Consider the following 17521-nt stretch of genomic DNA (forward strand, 5'->3'; position numbering starts at 1 on the left):
TATTTCAAAGTTGTGCTCTGTTAGTTTGTGAGGTTTTTCCAGAATGTTTATGATGGTTGGATGGAGTAGGGTACGAGGTTCCAGAACTTGCAGACAGGATTTAGAGTCAGTGAATATCAGTGCTTTGTTTGTTTTAGTAGTTTCTATATATTCTAAAGCCATTAGGAGGGCATAAGCTTCAGCTGTAAAGGAGGAGCTGTTCTGTGGAAGATTTACTTTATTCGATCCATCCGTATAAATAGCTTGGTGCATTGGAAACTTCAGTCTAATCATAATGAATTCTTGTTGATTGGTATCTGGATGGGTGTCTCTTTTCTTGTTATATGCAAGATCAAATATAATGTCAGGTCTTTGTATTATCCAGCGTGGGGTTTCGCAAAGGCATGCCTGGGCTATGCTGTTCAATTGCAGATTTATTGAGCTGAGATAAGGTCTCACCCGGGAGCTGAAGGGTGGGATACTATTTGGTTTGCTGTCGTACATTGTAGGGTATGGTGGATTAAAAGTCTGGGTATAGTTAGGGTTGTTCGGGTTGCTTTTTAGTTTAATTGAGTATTTGAGGGCTAGTTTTAGACGTCTGTACTCAAGGGATGGTTCACGTGCCTCTACATATAAGCTTTGTACCGGCGAGGTTCGGTAAGCACCTAGCACCAATCTAATAACCTGGTGGTGTATTGAATTTAGGGATTTTAAATAAGATTTCCTGGCTGATCCATAGACAGTGCATCCATAGTCTAGTTTTGTTCTGATGAGTGTTCTGTTGATATGAATGAGTGATGAGAATTTAGCCCCCCACTCAGTACTTGCCAGTATCTTTATTATGTTTAATTTTTTTGCACATTCCTTTTTTAGCTGGGTGATATGAGGTATGAAGGAGAGCTTAGTGTCCAATGTTAGTCCCAGAAACTTAGTCGACTGTACTATTTTAATAGGGTTTCTGTTGAGATGGATTTCTGGATCCAGATGTAATGCTCGTTTTTGGCAAAAATGCATGCATGTTGTTTTGTTATTAGAAAACTTAAATCCATTGTAGATTGACCGTTTATGGATTCTGTTGATAGTTAGTTGTAGCTGTCTTTCGATGTTATTCATAAGTTTTCCTTTGTATCCAATGCATAAGTCATCAACATACAAGCTACAGAAAACGTTTAAAGGAATTTCTTTTGTTATGCTGTTTATTTTAAGATTAAAGAGGGTGACCGAGAGGATGCATCCCATTTCCTGGAGGTGATCACTTGATAGACAGTTGTTAATTCTCACTTTGAAACGTCTGTCTGTTAGGAAGTCAGATATGAAGTTCAGTAGCCGGCCTCTGAGCCCAGCTTGGTGGAGGTCTCTTAGAATGTCATATCTCCAGGTGGTATCGTACGCCTTTTCTAGGTCAAAAAGACGACTACCGCGTGCTCTTTCCTGAAAAAGGCATCTCTGATAAAGGTCTCTAATTTGATCAGATTATCTACTGTGCTTCTCCCTTTACGGAAACCACTTTGGCCTTCATTGAGAACATTATTGGTTTCCAGTTGCCATACTAGACGGTTTTTAATCATTCTCTCCATTGTTTTACTGATACAGCTGGTTAGTGCTATTGGTCTGTAGTTATCAGGGGATTTATGGTCCTTTCCTGGTTTTGGAAAAGGGATGATTGTGGCCTCTTTCCACATACAGTGGGGCCAAAAAGTATTTAGTCAGCCACTGATTGTGCAAGTTCTCCTACTTAGAAAGATGAGAGAGGTCTGTCATTTTCATCATAGGTACATTTCAACTATGAGAGACAAAATGAGAAAAAAAAATCCAGGAAATCACACTGTAGGATTTTTAAAGAATTTATTTGTAAATTATGGTGGAAAATAAGTATTTGGTCAATAACAAAAGTTCAACTCAATACTTTGTAACATAACCTTTGTTGGCAATGACAGAGGTCAAACGTTTCCTGTAAGTCTTCACCAGGTTTGCACACACCGTAGCTGGTATTTTGGCCCATTCCTCCATGCAGATCTCCTCTAGAGCAGTGATGTTTTGGGGCTGTCGCTGGGCAACACGGACTTTCAACTCCCTCCACAAATTTTCTATGGGGTTGAGATGAGATCTATGACCTTGAAATGCTTTTTACGGAGCCACTCCTTCGTTGCCCGAGCGGTGTGTTTGGAATCATTGTCATGCTGGAAGACCCAGCCACGTTCCATCTTCAATGCTCTCACTGATGGAAGGAGGTTTTGGCTTAAAATCTCACGATACATGGCCCCGTTCATTCTTCCCTTAACACGGATCAGTCGTCCTGTCCCCTTTGCAGAAAAACAGCCCCAAAGCATGATGTTTCCACCCCCATGCTTCACAGTAGGTATGCTGTTCTTGGGATGCAACTCAGCATTCTTCTTCCTCCAAACACGACGAGTTCAGTTTTTACCAAAAAGTTCCATTTTGGTTTCATCTGACCACATGATATTCTCCCAATCCTCTTCTGGATCATCCATATGCTCTCTGGCAAACTTCAGACGGGCCTGGACATGTACTGGCTTAAGCAGGGGGACACGCCTGGCACTGCAGGATTTGAGTCCCTCTCTGCGTAGTGTGTTACTGATGGTAGCCTTTGTTACTTTGGTCCCAGCTCTCTGCAGGTCATTCATCAGGTCCCTCCGTGTAGTTCTGGGATTTTTGCTCACCGTTCTCATGATCATTTTGATCATGAGATCTTGCGTGGGGCCCCAGATCGAGGGAGATTATCAATGGTCTTGTATGTCTTCCATTTTCTTACAATTGTTCCCACAGTTGATTTATTCACACCAACCTGCTTGCCTATTGTAGATTCACTCTTCCCAGCCTGGTGCAGGTCTACAATTTTCTTCCTGGTGTCCTTCGAAAGCTCTTTGGTCTTGGCCATGGTTGAGTTTGGAGTCTGACTGTTTGAGGCTGTGGACAGGTGTCTTTTATACAGATAACGAGGTCAAACAGGTGCCATTAATACAGGTAACGAGTGGAGGACAGAAGAGCTTCTTAAAGAAGAAGTTACAGGTCTGTGAGAGCCAGAAATCTTGCTTGTTTGTGGGTGACCAAATACTTATTTTCCACCATAATTTACAAAGAAATTCTTTAAATGTGATTTCCTGGATTTTTTTTCTAATTTTGTCTCTCATAGTTGAAGTGTATCTATGATGAAAATTACAGACCTCTCTCATCTTTCTAAGTAGGAGAACTTGCACAATCAGTGGCTGACTAAATACTTTTTGGCCCCACTGTAGATGGGACTTTTCCTTTGTGCCATATCATGTTTATTATTTTGAGAAGTAGAGTAATTGAAGATGATGGCAAATTCTTTAGCATTGTATAATGTATGTTATCAGGTCCGGCTGCAGTATTATGGGCTTTTTGTAGTGAGAGTCTTAATTCTTCATGTGTAAAGTCCTGATTGTATGCTTCTGTGATGTCTGAAGCAAAGTCTATTTTATTCATTTCTATCTTTTTTCGAAATTCTATGAAATCTGGGTAAGCGTTATGTCCACCTGAAGCTCTTTCGAAGGCCTTTGCTAGCTGTTCGGCAATGTCTTTTTTGCTGGTAGCAGTTCCATATGTTGTGGTTAGGTATTGCACTCGTGGTGAATTGGTTTTACCATGGATTTTTTTTGAGGAGGTATTGATATTGCTGACGAAGTATTCCCAGCTCTGTTTTTTGGCCAAATTAATCACTCTTCAAGCTTTAGCTCTGGTAATTCTTAGGTTATCCAGGTTTTGTGTGGTAGGGCAATAATTAAAAGTTCTTTCTGCCCGTTTTCGCGTTCTTATGGCTAGTCTGCATTAGAATATACAGTGGGGGTAACTGTTCGATGAGCCTATCGAGATTGGCTGGATCTAGTACTGGTGGGATGTAAATTGAGCATATTGTGATGGTTCTTATCACAATGTTCGAGGCACGAATTGCTGTTGATTGGAGAGAGGTGGTAAGGGGAATCTGACTGTGTGGTATGTTTAGGTTGACAAAAATAGACGATCCTCCTGAAGGTCTATTTATATTGGGCCCATATGTGTGATAGCCGATAAAGCCTTTCATACGAGTATTCGCATTACTTGTAATTAGGGTCTCTTGCAGAGAAATAATCAGTGGATTTAATGAGAAGGCTAGTCGCTGTAATTCATTAAAGTTGGCTCGGAATCCTCTACAGTTCCATTGTATGATAGGGTTTGTCGTCATTTTGGTTTAGTTGAGGCTGAACGGGATTTGCTCCTATTCCTAGGCGAGGTGCTCCTGTTCCGGGTTGTCTTGTCTTCAATCATTTCAATGTCTCTTGGGGTGTCCGGTATCTTAGAGGCAGTCTCTGATTTTGATAGGTGTTGGTGATATGTTTTTCTCTGTGACTCAGCTTTTTGAGGGGTAGTCTCATTCTGGGTTTTCTTGTTACTTGTCTCTGTTTTGGAGTTTACTAATATGTCCATCTTAGAGGTACTTTTGGTTTTGGAATGGACAGCATCCTTGATGGTGTTAACTAATTGGGGCTTTTCTCGATTAAGCCATGTAAAATCAGTTTGGCATGTGCTGGATTGCGTGGCTTTTACAACTGCTGCAAAGGTCTTTGTGAATTTATAGCTGGGTAGATCTTCGACCAATTTCTTGGCCTCTGAATGGCTCACTTTTTTTTGTGCTTTTGATTTTTTGAATTTCTTTTTCTTTGGTCCAGATTGGGCAGGATTTGTCTGATGCAGGGTGAGGACCTCCACAGTTTCTACATTTAGGGGTTTTTGTGCAAACTGAGTCATGGTTCTCTTCACCACTATTGCAGCAGATAGGGGCGTTCTTGCATACAGTTGACCCGTGGCCATATTTTTGGCACTTGAAACATCTGATAGGATTTGGAATGTAAGGGTCAACATCAACCTTTTGGTATCCGATTGTGAGCTTTGTTGGGGGGGTTGCTCTGTTAAACGTAATGATATACGTGTTGGTCTTTATCATTTTGTCCAGTCTCTTGACTGTTATTAGTTTTACAAGACTCACATCCAGAGTGCTTAATTCTCTGGTTATTTCTTCCTCTTCTATGTCTTGTAGTTCTCGACACTGGATTACACCTTTGCATCTGTTAAGTGTCGGGTGTGGAAACGTTTTAACATTAATATTAACAAAGGTTTTTATACTGAGTAGATTTGCTTGCATCTGCTTGAACTTTTTTCTGGCACTCTATTAGGATTCGTCCTGACCGGAGTTTTTTAGCATCCTTGACTGTTCCGGCTATGCCCATTATTCCTTTTTGGATAGCAAAGGGGTACAGTTTTGTCAGAGCTGCATTCTCTTGTGTAGATTCCATTAATATGAATTTAGGCCAGTTTTCGCATAAGCTTGAAGGATCTAGTATCCATATCTGGGTCGTCATCATATTCCATCAGTCGTCGTTTGAAGATGTGTTTAGTAGCCATAGTTGTTTGTTGAATCGTTCATCACCCATGCTCCCCACCCACCTCGGAGCCCAACAAGGGGGTGCACAGAGCCGCGGAACTCCAGCGGTTATGCACCAGGGCTACACAGGCGATATACTCAAGCCTCCAGGTGTTATTGGTGCTTGATTGACCCTAAGCCAGCGCCTTCTAGGGATCTCATATGAGATACAACCTAGGGCATGTCCTGACCAGCCGATTGATTGGAGCGGGCCACTCCAACCTCCTGTCTATGCAAAGTCGGGGCCAAAGTGTTGTGTTGGGGAAATGGCAGCCTCAGCTACCACTCCCCTCAAACACCAGGATTCCTTTCTCCGCAGACACGGGTCGCACCTCACGGCAAACAAGGCGCCTCATTCACTCGCCTCTTACGAGCAGCCTGAGGAGGCTGGGGACCTATTCTACCCCGGATCCCCACGGGGGGTAATGTTATAGAAATATAATTCTGCTTTAATAAAAAGTAGCAAGCATTGTCAAAATATAGTGAATAGTGAACAGCCTAAGGGTTATTCAAAGGATGTGTTGATTTAAATATTATGACTGAGGATTATGCAACTTCTGCAGATCTCACCTGTCCATAGGCAAAGACTGTAGCATTATATCCCTCAAAGCAGCCTTCGATGAGCTTGTGCACACAAGCACTGTAAATCTGTTGTTGCTGGGCGTCCAAGTCAAACACATAGTCATACGTAAAGGCTTTGTCTTTACCCAACAGAACCTGTGGCTCACCAGGAGTCACTGAGGTGCAGATGTGGCAGCCCTCAATCTTCTCCTTTGCCATCTGAGGCCGGATCCTACCAGAAAAATTAATACATATATTATTATAGTATTAGTGTATCTGTTTTTTTTTCTTATTACTTGCAATGCTGTCATTTCAAATTTCCAATTACAATTCTTTTGCCACCTGCACCACTTGCAGACCAAGAAGAGCTACAGCACACATGCATTTGCCGACCACTGCTTTTCACATGCCAGGGTTGGATTTCCACAGACACTGGTACCAGGTATGGACAATCAAGCTATGCTAAAATCCCAGCCATGTAGATAGCAAAGCTAAGATTTAAATTCGAAATTCATGCATATTAGACTACTGTGCCACTAAAGTTCCTGTAATTAGTATATATATATACAGAAATGTTTCAAGACAAACACTGAATAAGTCAAATATAAGTCAAAATCAAATCAAAAATCAAATGGAACTTTAGGTTAATCAATAGGTTGGATTCAATTCAACTCAATAAATCTAATTAGGTTATTGATTTGAATAATGACACGTTTTTAACAGTAGATCCTACAAAGTACTAGACTAGTATGACACAAGCCCTTAGATATGCAGTTTTTCAAAATAAAAACAACCTTAAGCAGCATTAAGCTGTTGATTAGTGATAAACAGATATAATTTCCTGCCCTATATAAAGTGCTGCTTATTTTGGGAAAAAAGAACTGGTAAAGTAGGTAATACACAGTATCATGGTCATAGGGATGTGAGCTTTAGTTTCACCCCCAATTTGGATCCGCTGCGAAAAAATGGGCCACAATTTCTCCAGAACAATGTGAAAGAAATATCAAAAGCATTTGGTTGTTGTTGTTGCTGCTAAAGTGGCACAACCAGCTACTACATTTAAGGGCAAATGGATATTATAGGTGCTACATAATGTTACTATAGCACTCACCTTAACACCTACACTCAATCACTTTTAAATACATTTAACCATACAGAGCTAGGGTTTTTGGTATTGATGAAGTCAGATGATCTTAAGTGAACTTTAAGCTCATCTACCCCCAGCTGAGCACCTACCCTTTCCTAAGGCACACACAAACACAGTTTACCCTAACAATGAGCCAATCGAAACAAAGAGAATTAGACATGCCAACCTTAGAAAGAAAAAGGATTCTGTATCAGTCACTGCTAAAAGACAAAAAAAACAATAGTATATGTACTAAAAAGCTAAACATATATGTACAAATAATGTCCATCACGCGCGGACACAGGACACACCTCTCCGAGCCCCACCCCTTCTCTATAGCGTTCTCTTCGCAGTGTTCATTTTAAATGAGAAGATTTCTAAAAGTGCTTTGAACTGTAATACATAACAATAAGGGCTTGCAAAAGTTACTAAACAGAGCTTAGCATAACAAAGTGGTGCAGACCAAGGCAGCTAAAGTTGTTACACATTAACTGATGCACTAGCATGACTGACATTCAGTCTTTAATTGCAGGAGTGTGATCAGTAATACATGACCATTGCACTGACAGCAGATGTACTATAAATGCATAGCAGTGGAGGCTGGAACACACTTTTGCAGTTTTGCTAATTAGTAGTAGTAGTATTATGCAAGCAGACGCAGTTTACAGTTTTTACCTAAACACAAAATACATTTCGGAAAGTAATTTGAACTCTCAAACAGTTTTTATTCCTCAAATCTGAATCCTCAATTTGGGAAACAAAACATGACAGTAGGTACTGGTATACAGTAGGGTTGGGCGGTATGACGGTATTGCGGTATACCGCGGTATTTAAAAATGGTGACGGTATTTCAAAAAATGTGCCTTAAATGTAGGCCTAATTCAAACAACACTTAAATGAGAAAAAAAAGATTTCTTTTAAAAGGAAAAAAACTACAGGAAAGAGACATGCTGTGGTTGCATTGCATTAAGTTTCAGAAAAATCCTCTCTTGTGCAGAGATGTGCCTGTGTTTGTTTCTGCTTTAAAACATAAGCGCCATGAAAGAATCAGATTTAACATCATTAAACAAGTTTATTTCTCAGTTATGTGCGCTCGTTTTCTGCATGTTCTCTCTGTAGCTCGGTTACGGTTTTATCTCTCTCTGTGTGTGTTTGTGTGTGTGTGTGTGTGTGTGTGTGTGTGTGTCTACCTTGCTCTCTCCGCGATATTAAAAGTGTTTTCGGATTTGAATTTCGACAATAAACAGCTCTCATTATGACTGATTGATTCCCTCTACTGATGCCAAGCTGAATGGGTGGATTACAGCTGATAAAAACTGTGCAGAAATAAAAATATATATTATAACGGCTCCCAGAGATGCATTAAGATTCCAGTTGACTCTACTAATCAAGTAATCATAGCTTATGGCTTAAAGAGGCCCCACAGATTTGACACTAATTCTCACTATTCCATACACAATCATCCTGATCCGCATCCTCCCGGTAACCATTCTCCTCTTCAACCCCTTCCCTGCAGCTAAACTTGACATCAACCTGTTTAGCACACCAACCTAAGGCTTAAGAAGCATGCTAGCACATGCAACATTAGGACAACATTTAACACATCAAAATGTCCTTAAAAAATGGACACAAAAATAATCTTCACACTGAAGGTTCTGCCTAGCTAGTTGATTTAGAATCAAAACCATAATCTCAAAAACATGCACTAATCAGAATCACTATTTTTTTACAAGCATTAAAACTGCTAACTACACTATACAGCCACAAGTATTTGAACACATTTTATAATTATGGAGATTAGGTGTTTTAACCACACCCATTGCTAACAGGTTAATAACATCAATTATATTCAATAAATTATATGATTCATTGTTACAGCACTCAAGTCTATAAAAGTAAAGGCTGTATAAAACAACAACATAGCTTATTGTACGTAGAAAAGTAAGTTGTATTTGTATTCTTTTATTCATTTTCATGTTTCATCACTGCTTTATACTGGTCATAGTGGGTCCAGTTTCTAACTAACCGCCCTGAACGGGCCAGCTGCTGAACACATACTGCATTAGTGTCTGTTCCACTCCTTTTAATTATACTAAGCATACACCAAGATACTCTTTCTTTTAAATTTTTTCCTGATACCATTAGTTATTGCACACTGGTTGAATGATTAGCTTAGCGTTGTGGTCACCTCTATAATTTTTATCTAAATTCCTCTGTGGTCATGCATTCTGCTAGGGATGTTTCCTTCTTGTGTGACCCTTTTGTGAACCAGTATTGTTTTACCTCCTGCATATTGGTTTCATTCTCAGTGGTCTTGCAGGTACAAATTCACAGCTGCTACTTCAGTGGTAAGCTTGAAAAACCCAAGCCTACAGTAAAAACTTGAATGTAAAATACTTAAACACTGTATACCATAATGGGTGATTCCAGTTTAGGCTGTTCTGATCAAAAAAGAGCATACATAAACACATAAAGGTTTGGGAAATGTGTTTCCTATTCAGATTGCTTAATGTTTGTGTGTAAAGAAAACAAAATCCAGTATGTCATCACTTCACTGCTTCCAAATTTCAACTTTCTCCTATCAGAAGCTGACTAGCAACAACACTACAACCACAGAACCACAAAGGAAACAGTAGACTCAATCTCTCAAAGAAAAAAAACCTACTGACTAAAGTTTTTTGTCAAATGTCTGGACGTCAAATGTCTTTAAATCTGACATTCCACTACAACTTTTGCTCAAATTAGCATAAGATTTAGCATACAGCAATTCATTCTTTATAAATAAGGCCTCATCTAATTCACGGCCGTGAAAATTGTGCCACAAACCGTGAAATGAGCCGTTTCCCGTGAAATATGCAATTTGCTGTGATATTCAAAATTTAAAGTCAAAGGAAAAGTGTGCCTCTCTAAACACATTATCATCTTTGCACCTCAAAAGAACAAGCCAGTTGGATTCACAGCTTGGACAAAAACAGTTTCTAGTCAAGGAGCAGTGGTGTCCAGAGCAGTCACAGCGGCAGTATCAGTGATCCAAAGCTAATAAAAAGTCAAGGCCTCATCTTCTTTTATCTGGTGCAATTTTGGTATCCTGCCTTTTTGCTAGGCCATTTTCTCATACAGATGGACACAGCTGAGGCAGACAGTTGAAAAGGAGCATAGAGGCAAATTAGCTTTTGTCTAACAGGAAATCATGTGAAATCATGAGAAATAAATGTGAAATGACTTTTGCCATGCTGCTGTTGTTTAAGATGACAACCAAGTCAGCAACCAAGTTCTACCAAACTCTTGTCGAGTCTTGTCTACCAAACTTGGTGGTGGCTAGCGCAAGTGAAAGGTGTTACAATAAAGTAGATAAAACATTATGTAGCTGAAAACTTTATAATAACCAATGCACAATCAATTTTAAAATTAGAACAAAAAGTTACTTGGCAAATAGTCAGTTTACAGAAAGCTCACTGAACGCAGTAATGCTTTGCCGTGTATTGTGAAATATCTCTAAGAATAACTCTACTAGTGAAATAACACCTAAGAATAATGTTGTAGAGAAAACTTATTTTTTTTAGGGCACCTGTAAACTTAGACGTGTATGAGCAAATCAGGATCTGTTTACAGAAGGGGTAGGTAGAACAAGCATCCATGAATACGACAAGCACAAACCATTTGACGATTAACATTAGAAATAAAATAACAAAAAAACAGAAAGAGCCATTCTGTATTCCAGTAAAATTACTGTCTAGTATCAGTTAGTACAGTTGGCCATAGCAAGAATGTAAGAAGGGTTTACACTCCAATAACAATTTAAAAAAAAATTTAAAAAAAAGAGAAAATGCAATATTACTTTAGCCAAACAGTAATAACATCTTACAGCAAGCCACAAATCTGCTGTGTTTATAATACAAAAAATGATAATGGTAAATAACATCATTATTAGTCTATGCCATTATGTTTTCTTTAAGAAAGATGTGTGACAAACTTGTGGGGATGTGGCATATAAACTTATTCTGACAGGTGTTGGTATCTGTACCAGTTTAAAACCAATGTGAGCTAAAAAGTAAGGTTCCGGAAATGTCATTACTTTTAAACCTCTTTAGAATTAATTTTTAAACCCAAAATGTTTGACCTAACTATGAGCTTTGAGGTTATTAAACTACAGGGTGAGTCAAAAGTCACAGGACACACTTTTATTTCAGAAACAAAAGGGAAAATGACATCTGAATACCCCAGCAAGTAATGAGTGAGGGGGCCTATCTTTTAGGCTATGTCCGACATGGCCGCCATCTTGAAAGCCGCCATATTGGATTAAGGCAAGTTTTTCCAATGGGAAGGTGGTCATGTAGCATATCAAAGAAGACCAGAATTTTCAGAAATCAATTGCCGCAATCAGATTTGCAATATCTCTTGTGGTTCAAAAGTTATCAACACAGAAAGTTCAAAACTTTTGGTGTTCGTTACAGGTAACTGAAGATGGAATTGACTAAAGAAGAGAGGATTGGGGTGATACTGATGTCCGGGGAACGCAGCTGCCATATCATAGCAGCAGACTTCAACAACCGACACCCAGAGAGACCACCAATTTCACACAGCACTGTTGCATCCCTCATAGCCAAATTCAGAGAAACCGGGGCCGTGGACAACAAGCCACGCAGTGGTCGTCTCAAACAAATTGTGTATGCTGAGAAAATCTTCAGCACCGCATCGTGGAGTCTTGTGACAGCATTTCTCCAGAGATTCTCAGTAAGATTAATTTGTTTATTTATTCAATTGGTTTATCCTTAGGAGGCTTGCAATGTGTCCAGTAAATACAATCTAAACAGGGCCACAACCCATTACAGAGCACCAAACACTTACACATTTACTCACTGACATCTGGAGCAGTAACTTGGTCCTGGAACAAGGATTGCTGTGTGGCACCCACTTTACCAGATGTGCCACCGCACAAACAAACCTCACTCTCCTTCCATGAGGCTTTATTGTTTCTTTTTTACATGGAAGATCTTTAAAGCCACAGTTAATTTAAAAAGCACTATTTTATGACAGTTTTAACACAGCTCACATAGCTGGATGGCACAAACCTTCAGTACCCTTGGGCTGATTCAGTCTCACCTCCAGGTATTTGTGAACACTCCTTATCAGTCCTTCTGTTTAAATGTTTCTTTTTGTTCACCAAATCATTCAGATCCATGGTGATCCATGCCTTTTTGTCAGAAAAACAATGTACTGTCCTGACAGGAACAGTGCATACTTTTGTACAGATGCTAATAATTGATGCAGTCTGTCATGTTGTTTATGTCCTTAGCAATTGATTCACATAGCACCCCTAGTCTGTGGTTCCAAAAAAGACCTGTAGAACCTCCTCTGCCTCTGGTCTTCTTCATCACAGACTGCACTTCTGATATTTCCTCTGGGTCTCAATCGGTTTGCCTATATTATTTCCTGCACATTCCCATTGACAATGAAGAAAATTAACGGCTTGAAGAATCTCCTTTTTGCTTTCGTTTTAATTCCAGCTCTGCATCCTCTGAATAGTCTTCTAAGGTCAGATAGGTTTTCTCCTCATGACCGCTATAACAGCAACTCCTGCTGTCTGGTCTAGGCCATGCACTATACAGCTCTGTGTCAATAAACACCATTCACTAAAATGAAAGGAAACTGAAGGCAACTGGGTCCATGTTCCAATTTCCTTGCTCTTTTTTGTATTTGCCTTACTGTTACAGTTCTAAACACACAAGTGCCTATTTAAAAATGAATACAGAAAGGACTAAAGGCTTTTGGCATGGCATTTGGAATGTATGTCTACATGTATATCTGCCAATGCAGGGCTTAATAGAGTGGAGATAACTTTCATTAAAGCATTGCATTACTTGTGAATGCACTTTTTCTTACGCTTTCAATGGCTGTTTCCAACCAACCATTAAGCTTATAGCTAGTCATAAGGAAGTGTGCATTACATGACCAAACACCAGTTATTTAAAGGATGCTAAAAACATCGGATGTTCAGTGACTGGTGACTGAAGCAACACAGGTGCTATCTATGGAATTACCCTTTTATTCAGTACAAAAGTGAGTATGGCAAACAATGTGTTTTAGCATTTGCCAGCTGGAATATTGTTGTTCCAAGATATTTAACTAATCAAAAACATAATTTACAATTGATCTGGATACCTCTAGCATGTTTGGCCAAGCACTGAAGTTGAATGAGAAGGCCTTGCTCACAACAGACCTTTCAGTTCATCCTAGATTTGTTTAATGGGCTGACACCTGGCATAATGCATGGGGATGTTTGTCTGGTGTTTAAACTTTTTTGTCACTGTTGCAAAAAATAAAACATTAAAATTATCCCTTTTTATATGTACTTTGTTGCTCCTATACATTTTTCTTACTACAGCACAGTGGGTAGCAAAAGACCTTTTAGAATTATTCTAGCAACCTTTGCACACATACAGGCCAACAGTCTCCTCCTGTTCACACTAAACCATCTGATTACCAGGAACTATGCTAAATATGCAAGGCTGTCACTAAATGAAAAGAAACACTCTCTAGAACCAAACAAGACTGGATGGTATCATCCCTAGCTCTTGGCCTATTATCTTACAGTTAAAATTTTCTATCACCCACATGGCCATGGCTCACAGGTCCTGTAGACAGTTCACAAGTTACAGTGTCTTTACACTTAGGCTTCATAAAGTTTGTTTAAATAATATAAAAATCAGATGTCCACATTTCCTTTAAGCGGGGCCTAACCAGAACAAAGTATCCTGGTGTTCCCTCTTGTATTCGTTCACTGCTCAACCAGAAAGTAGAAACAGTCGCAGCAGCTGTGAGTGTTGAGTGCCTGGATTAGACTGCTGAGCCACCTAAGCACAGTTTAGTTATTTCTACAGATCAAGTACTGGGCAGGAACATCAAGCAAGTGCCCAGGAAAAGAAGGGTACCACAGTGCCCATTGTGAATCTATTTGTGTTTTACAAGTATGCACTAACAACAAAACATTTTTATTAATTAACCATGTAACGTGTACTTGTAAAATGTAAAACAGTACACTGGGAAGAATGGGGCATGTTTTGGAATCTACTTATAGAGCATGTCTTAAATGTATAATTGTTTCTTGGGTCAAGTTCTCCCGCTGCATAATTCAGACACAATGACATAAAAGATCTTAGTTTTTTTATTTTCTTTTTAAAGCAAAAAATATCTAATCAGTTTATAAATAATATCTAATCGGTTGTCATAACACAGTTGAAAATAAATTGTCAAGATATTGTTAGAAGTTCAGCCTTTGTTATGCACCCACAAGAAATGCACTATTAACACTCACACTTAACTGCAGAACTAGCACCAAAAGTTAAAATCACATTACATAATCCTAATGTTAAAACAGCATATGCAGTAGTGGAGGTAAATTCGGTTCATTTTATAGACTCGGGTTAGTCTGAGTCACTCAGTAAAGTGATCCGGTTCACTTCAGTCACTTGAGTCATTTGTACTGACATCTTGATTGCGATTGATTTTCTGCATGAAAATGCATCCAAATATCACTTGTCTACCGTGCAATCTTCTGTAAATAAATCCTTTTCTCTTAATTCTCCTGGAACCTCACACTTCTCTTGTCAGTGACAAGTTGACACTTTTTTCTAAGTGGAATCTTGATCATGGGGGATAAGGATATGGAGGAGGGAGAGGGGGGTGGACTCACATACCAATCAGATGGGTATATTAATAGATCAAGGGTTCAAGGGGGATGGTCAACAACAAATTGCCATGGTAACTTAACCCAGTCAGGCAGCCACAGTGGCACCAAAACAAACAGTCAAGGAAAGGTATGATACTTCTTAAGTGGTACAGTCCTAAAGTAGCCTGTTTTTATTATTTTATTTTAGCAAGCCAGTGCACATTCTTAACCAGTATCCAAAATAAAGGTTCCTCAACGTGTAACAAGTGTTTTGCTGGGATAAGAGTTAGCAACCTGAACAGAATGACTGAAATCAGAAACCAGTGTTCTGTAGCACCATTTACATTTTGTATTTGCATGCCATGCAAAGCAATCTGGTCTAGATGTAGTTAATCAGGGGTTCATCAAGACCCAAAACATACTTCCAGGTAGTAGAAGTACCTCGGAAGACAAAACCAAGATGGAAGGTTTCAAATGATAAAATGGTCAGTATAGTTTCCAGTCTTCAATTGCATCAAGCTGGTTTGGTATGAACTGGACAGAAGTATGAAAACAAGGCAAGAGCGCAACACATTTGTAAGACAAAAAATTCTCTTGTTGAAAGAATGGCTTTACTATGTTTTATCCGCAAAATTGTAGAAATATATAAATACAGTATAAGTATAGACATTTTACATATCATAGCAGAAGCATGATATACTCACTCATCGGTACTGGTCCTGAACTAAAATTCACTTTTTTCTTTTTTGCATTACCTTAGAATGGATGAGGCTTCTGTTCTCTTTTGTTTTCTCTGTGCCAGCAAGCACAGTCAAAAGAAAAGCCCTAGTTTTCATCACTTTCCCACCACTGTATAAGCTTTATTTTACGCTGCTTATATCTTAATTTCTGTTATATCTAAATTTACTTTTATAGGTTTCTTGTTTTGGGCTTATTTCTTAGGTTTCTGGTCCTTGTTTGAGTTACTATTTCTTGTTTTGTATATTGTTACAGTTTTTTTTTTTTAGTTTACTGGCTCATTATTCTGAATTTGGGCACCTCAGTCTAAGGTTACCCAATTACAATAACACACAGACCAACTGGATTGACATGCATCAGTTAGAAATCACTTGCGAGTTGCTATTTTTAGGCAGCAACAATGTAATCTTTTTAATAACGTAAAAAATGCATGCCATTTATATACCATTTTATACATGAACTTATTATTTGCTTTTTTATTTTATATAATGTATCAAAATTATATTTAAATGTTATAAATAAAACATATTTGACTAATTTCCAACAGTACTCAACATGTGCAACATGTTAAAAAAATATCTGCGATACAGTTGGAGACTACAGCACAATCCTTTACCCTTTATTAGTCCTTTGCATCCATTCTTTGCGATGTGCAGACTGCATGCTAAATGTGGTCTGTGTCAGATGACACAGCTGGATAAGAACTGCACATTTACAGGAAGCATGTGGTTTCTGTGTGTGACAGAGTAAGAGTGTGTGTAAATAAGTGGGTGGATAAGTAACCTTCAGGGTCAATCTCACTGGAGATTCAGTGGGGTGGGTATATCACCCCAAATTGAAAACTGTACCTCAAACCATCTTATGGGTGTTTGTACATCTCTTTTAATTTTTATAAATAATAGAACAGAGCTATTTAGGTGAAGAAAGAGTTTCCTGCAACTCCATTTCTGTTGTCTTAACTGTGATTAAGAACCAATTATGTATGTCCACATACACATAGCCATATATGGTGCGAGACAGTTCCTTTTCAGAACCTGTACCAAATGATTACAGAATTCTGTTTTATCTAAAGGCTTAGTGCTCATTTATACAACATCTGTCATCATGCTGAAATAACTATGGACTTCCTAGGACTTCGGTGCTGGTTTGATGGCCACATAAGTCTCTTTAAAATCCCAATTTATACCTTTATGCCAATGTGCACGTCATCAAGGCCGTAGACTATCAACCTGTAGCCTTAACTTCAATAACAAATAGTAACAGATGAAACTGTGAGACTACTGTTTATAGACTATAGCCACAGACTGGCGTCCAAGCTCAGGGACCGCAACTGAATGCCCTCCTCTGTGACTGGATTTTTTACTTTTTCAAACGCCAACCCCAGGTAGTAAGAGAGAGACAATTCACCTCCAACACCATTACCCTGAGCACAGGAGCCTCCCAGGGTTATGTCCTGAACCCTTGCTCTACTGCAGGGGTCAGCGACCTTTTTTTGTACTCTGTGCCGATTAAAAAATATAAATGGAAGATGAAGTACTAAGTGTGCCATGGAATACATCAGTCATATAACACAAACTGTTGTTATGTATGTGACATAAACCAATTAAACAGTTAATTAAACTTACATGTCAGTGTGATCCCTGACTTTCTCTGCAAAGATGATCCATCTGTGGTGTATATGAGGTGAACTTTTACCATGGCTTAAATTTTGAAGAACACTCGTCTGTTTTTTGTACCTTGAAATTACTTGTTTGTTTGGATCAGTTATGTCAGCATCATCCCTAAATGAGCTTTGGTGCTTTGTCAAACTGTCCAGTCTTGTTGAATTGAACAAACATCCATTTGTTTAGCAGACATGCTATACTAAGTTCGCACAAAATTGAAAGCTGACTCACTCCTGACACCTTGATTAATCTTAACTTAAATTAAGTAATTTATGCTTGTTAAGGTTAATCAAGGTGTCGGGAGTGAGCATATGACATAGGGTGTAAGGACGGATCCAACTAAT

The 17521-nt window shown here is 38.9% G+C and overlaps 1 protein-coding gene across 1 annotated transcript in view; it reads right to left on the reverse strand.

Annotated features, from left to right (window-relative positions):
* kif21b (kinesin family member 21B) overlaps positions 1-17521 on the reverse strand; it is a 113000-nt gene that overhangs the window by 88487 nt on the left and 6992 nt on the right. Inside the window, exon 2 of the mRNA XM_062987099.1 lies at positions 5990-6212. Within this exon, the coding sequence (XP_062843169.1) occupies positions 5990-6212 (223 nt within the window). The remainder of the gene's footprint in view (positions 1-5989; positions 6213-17521) is intronic.

This window comes from Trichomycterus rosablanca, chromosome 24 (assembly GCF_030014385.1).
Source record: "Trichomycterus rosablanca isolate fTriRos1 chromosome 24, fTriRos1.hap1, whole genome shotgun sequence".
Lineage (NCBI taxonomy): Eukaryota > Metazoa > Chordata > Actinopteri > Siluriformes > Trichomycteridae > Trichomycterus > Trichomycterus rosablanca.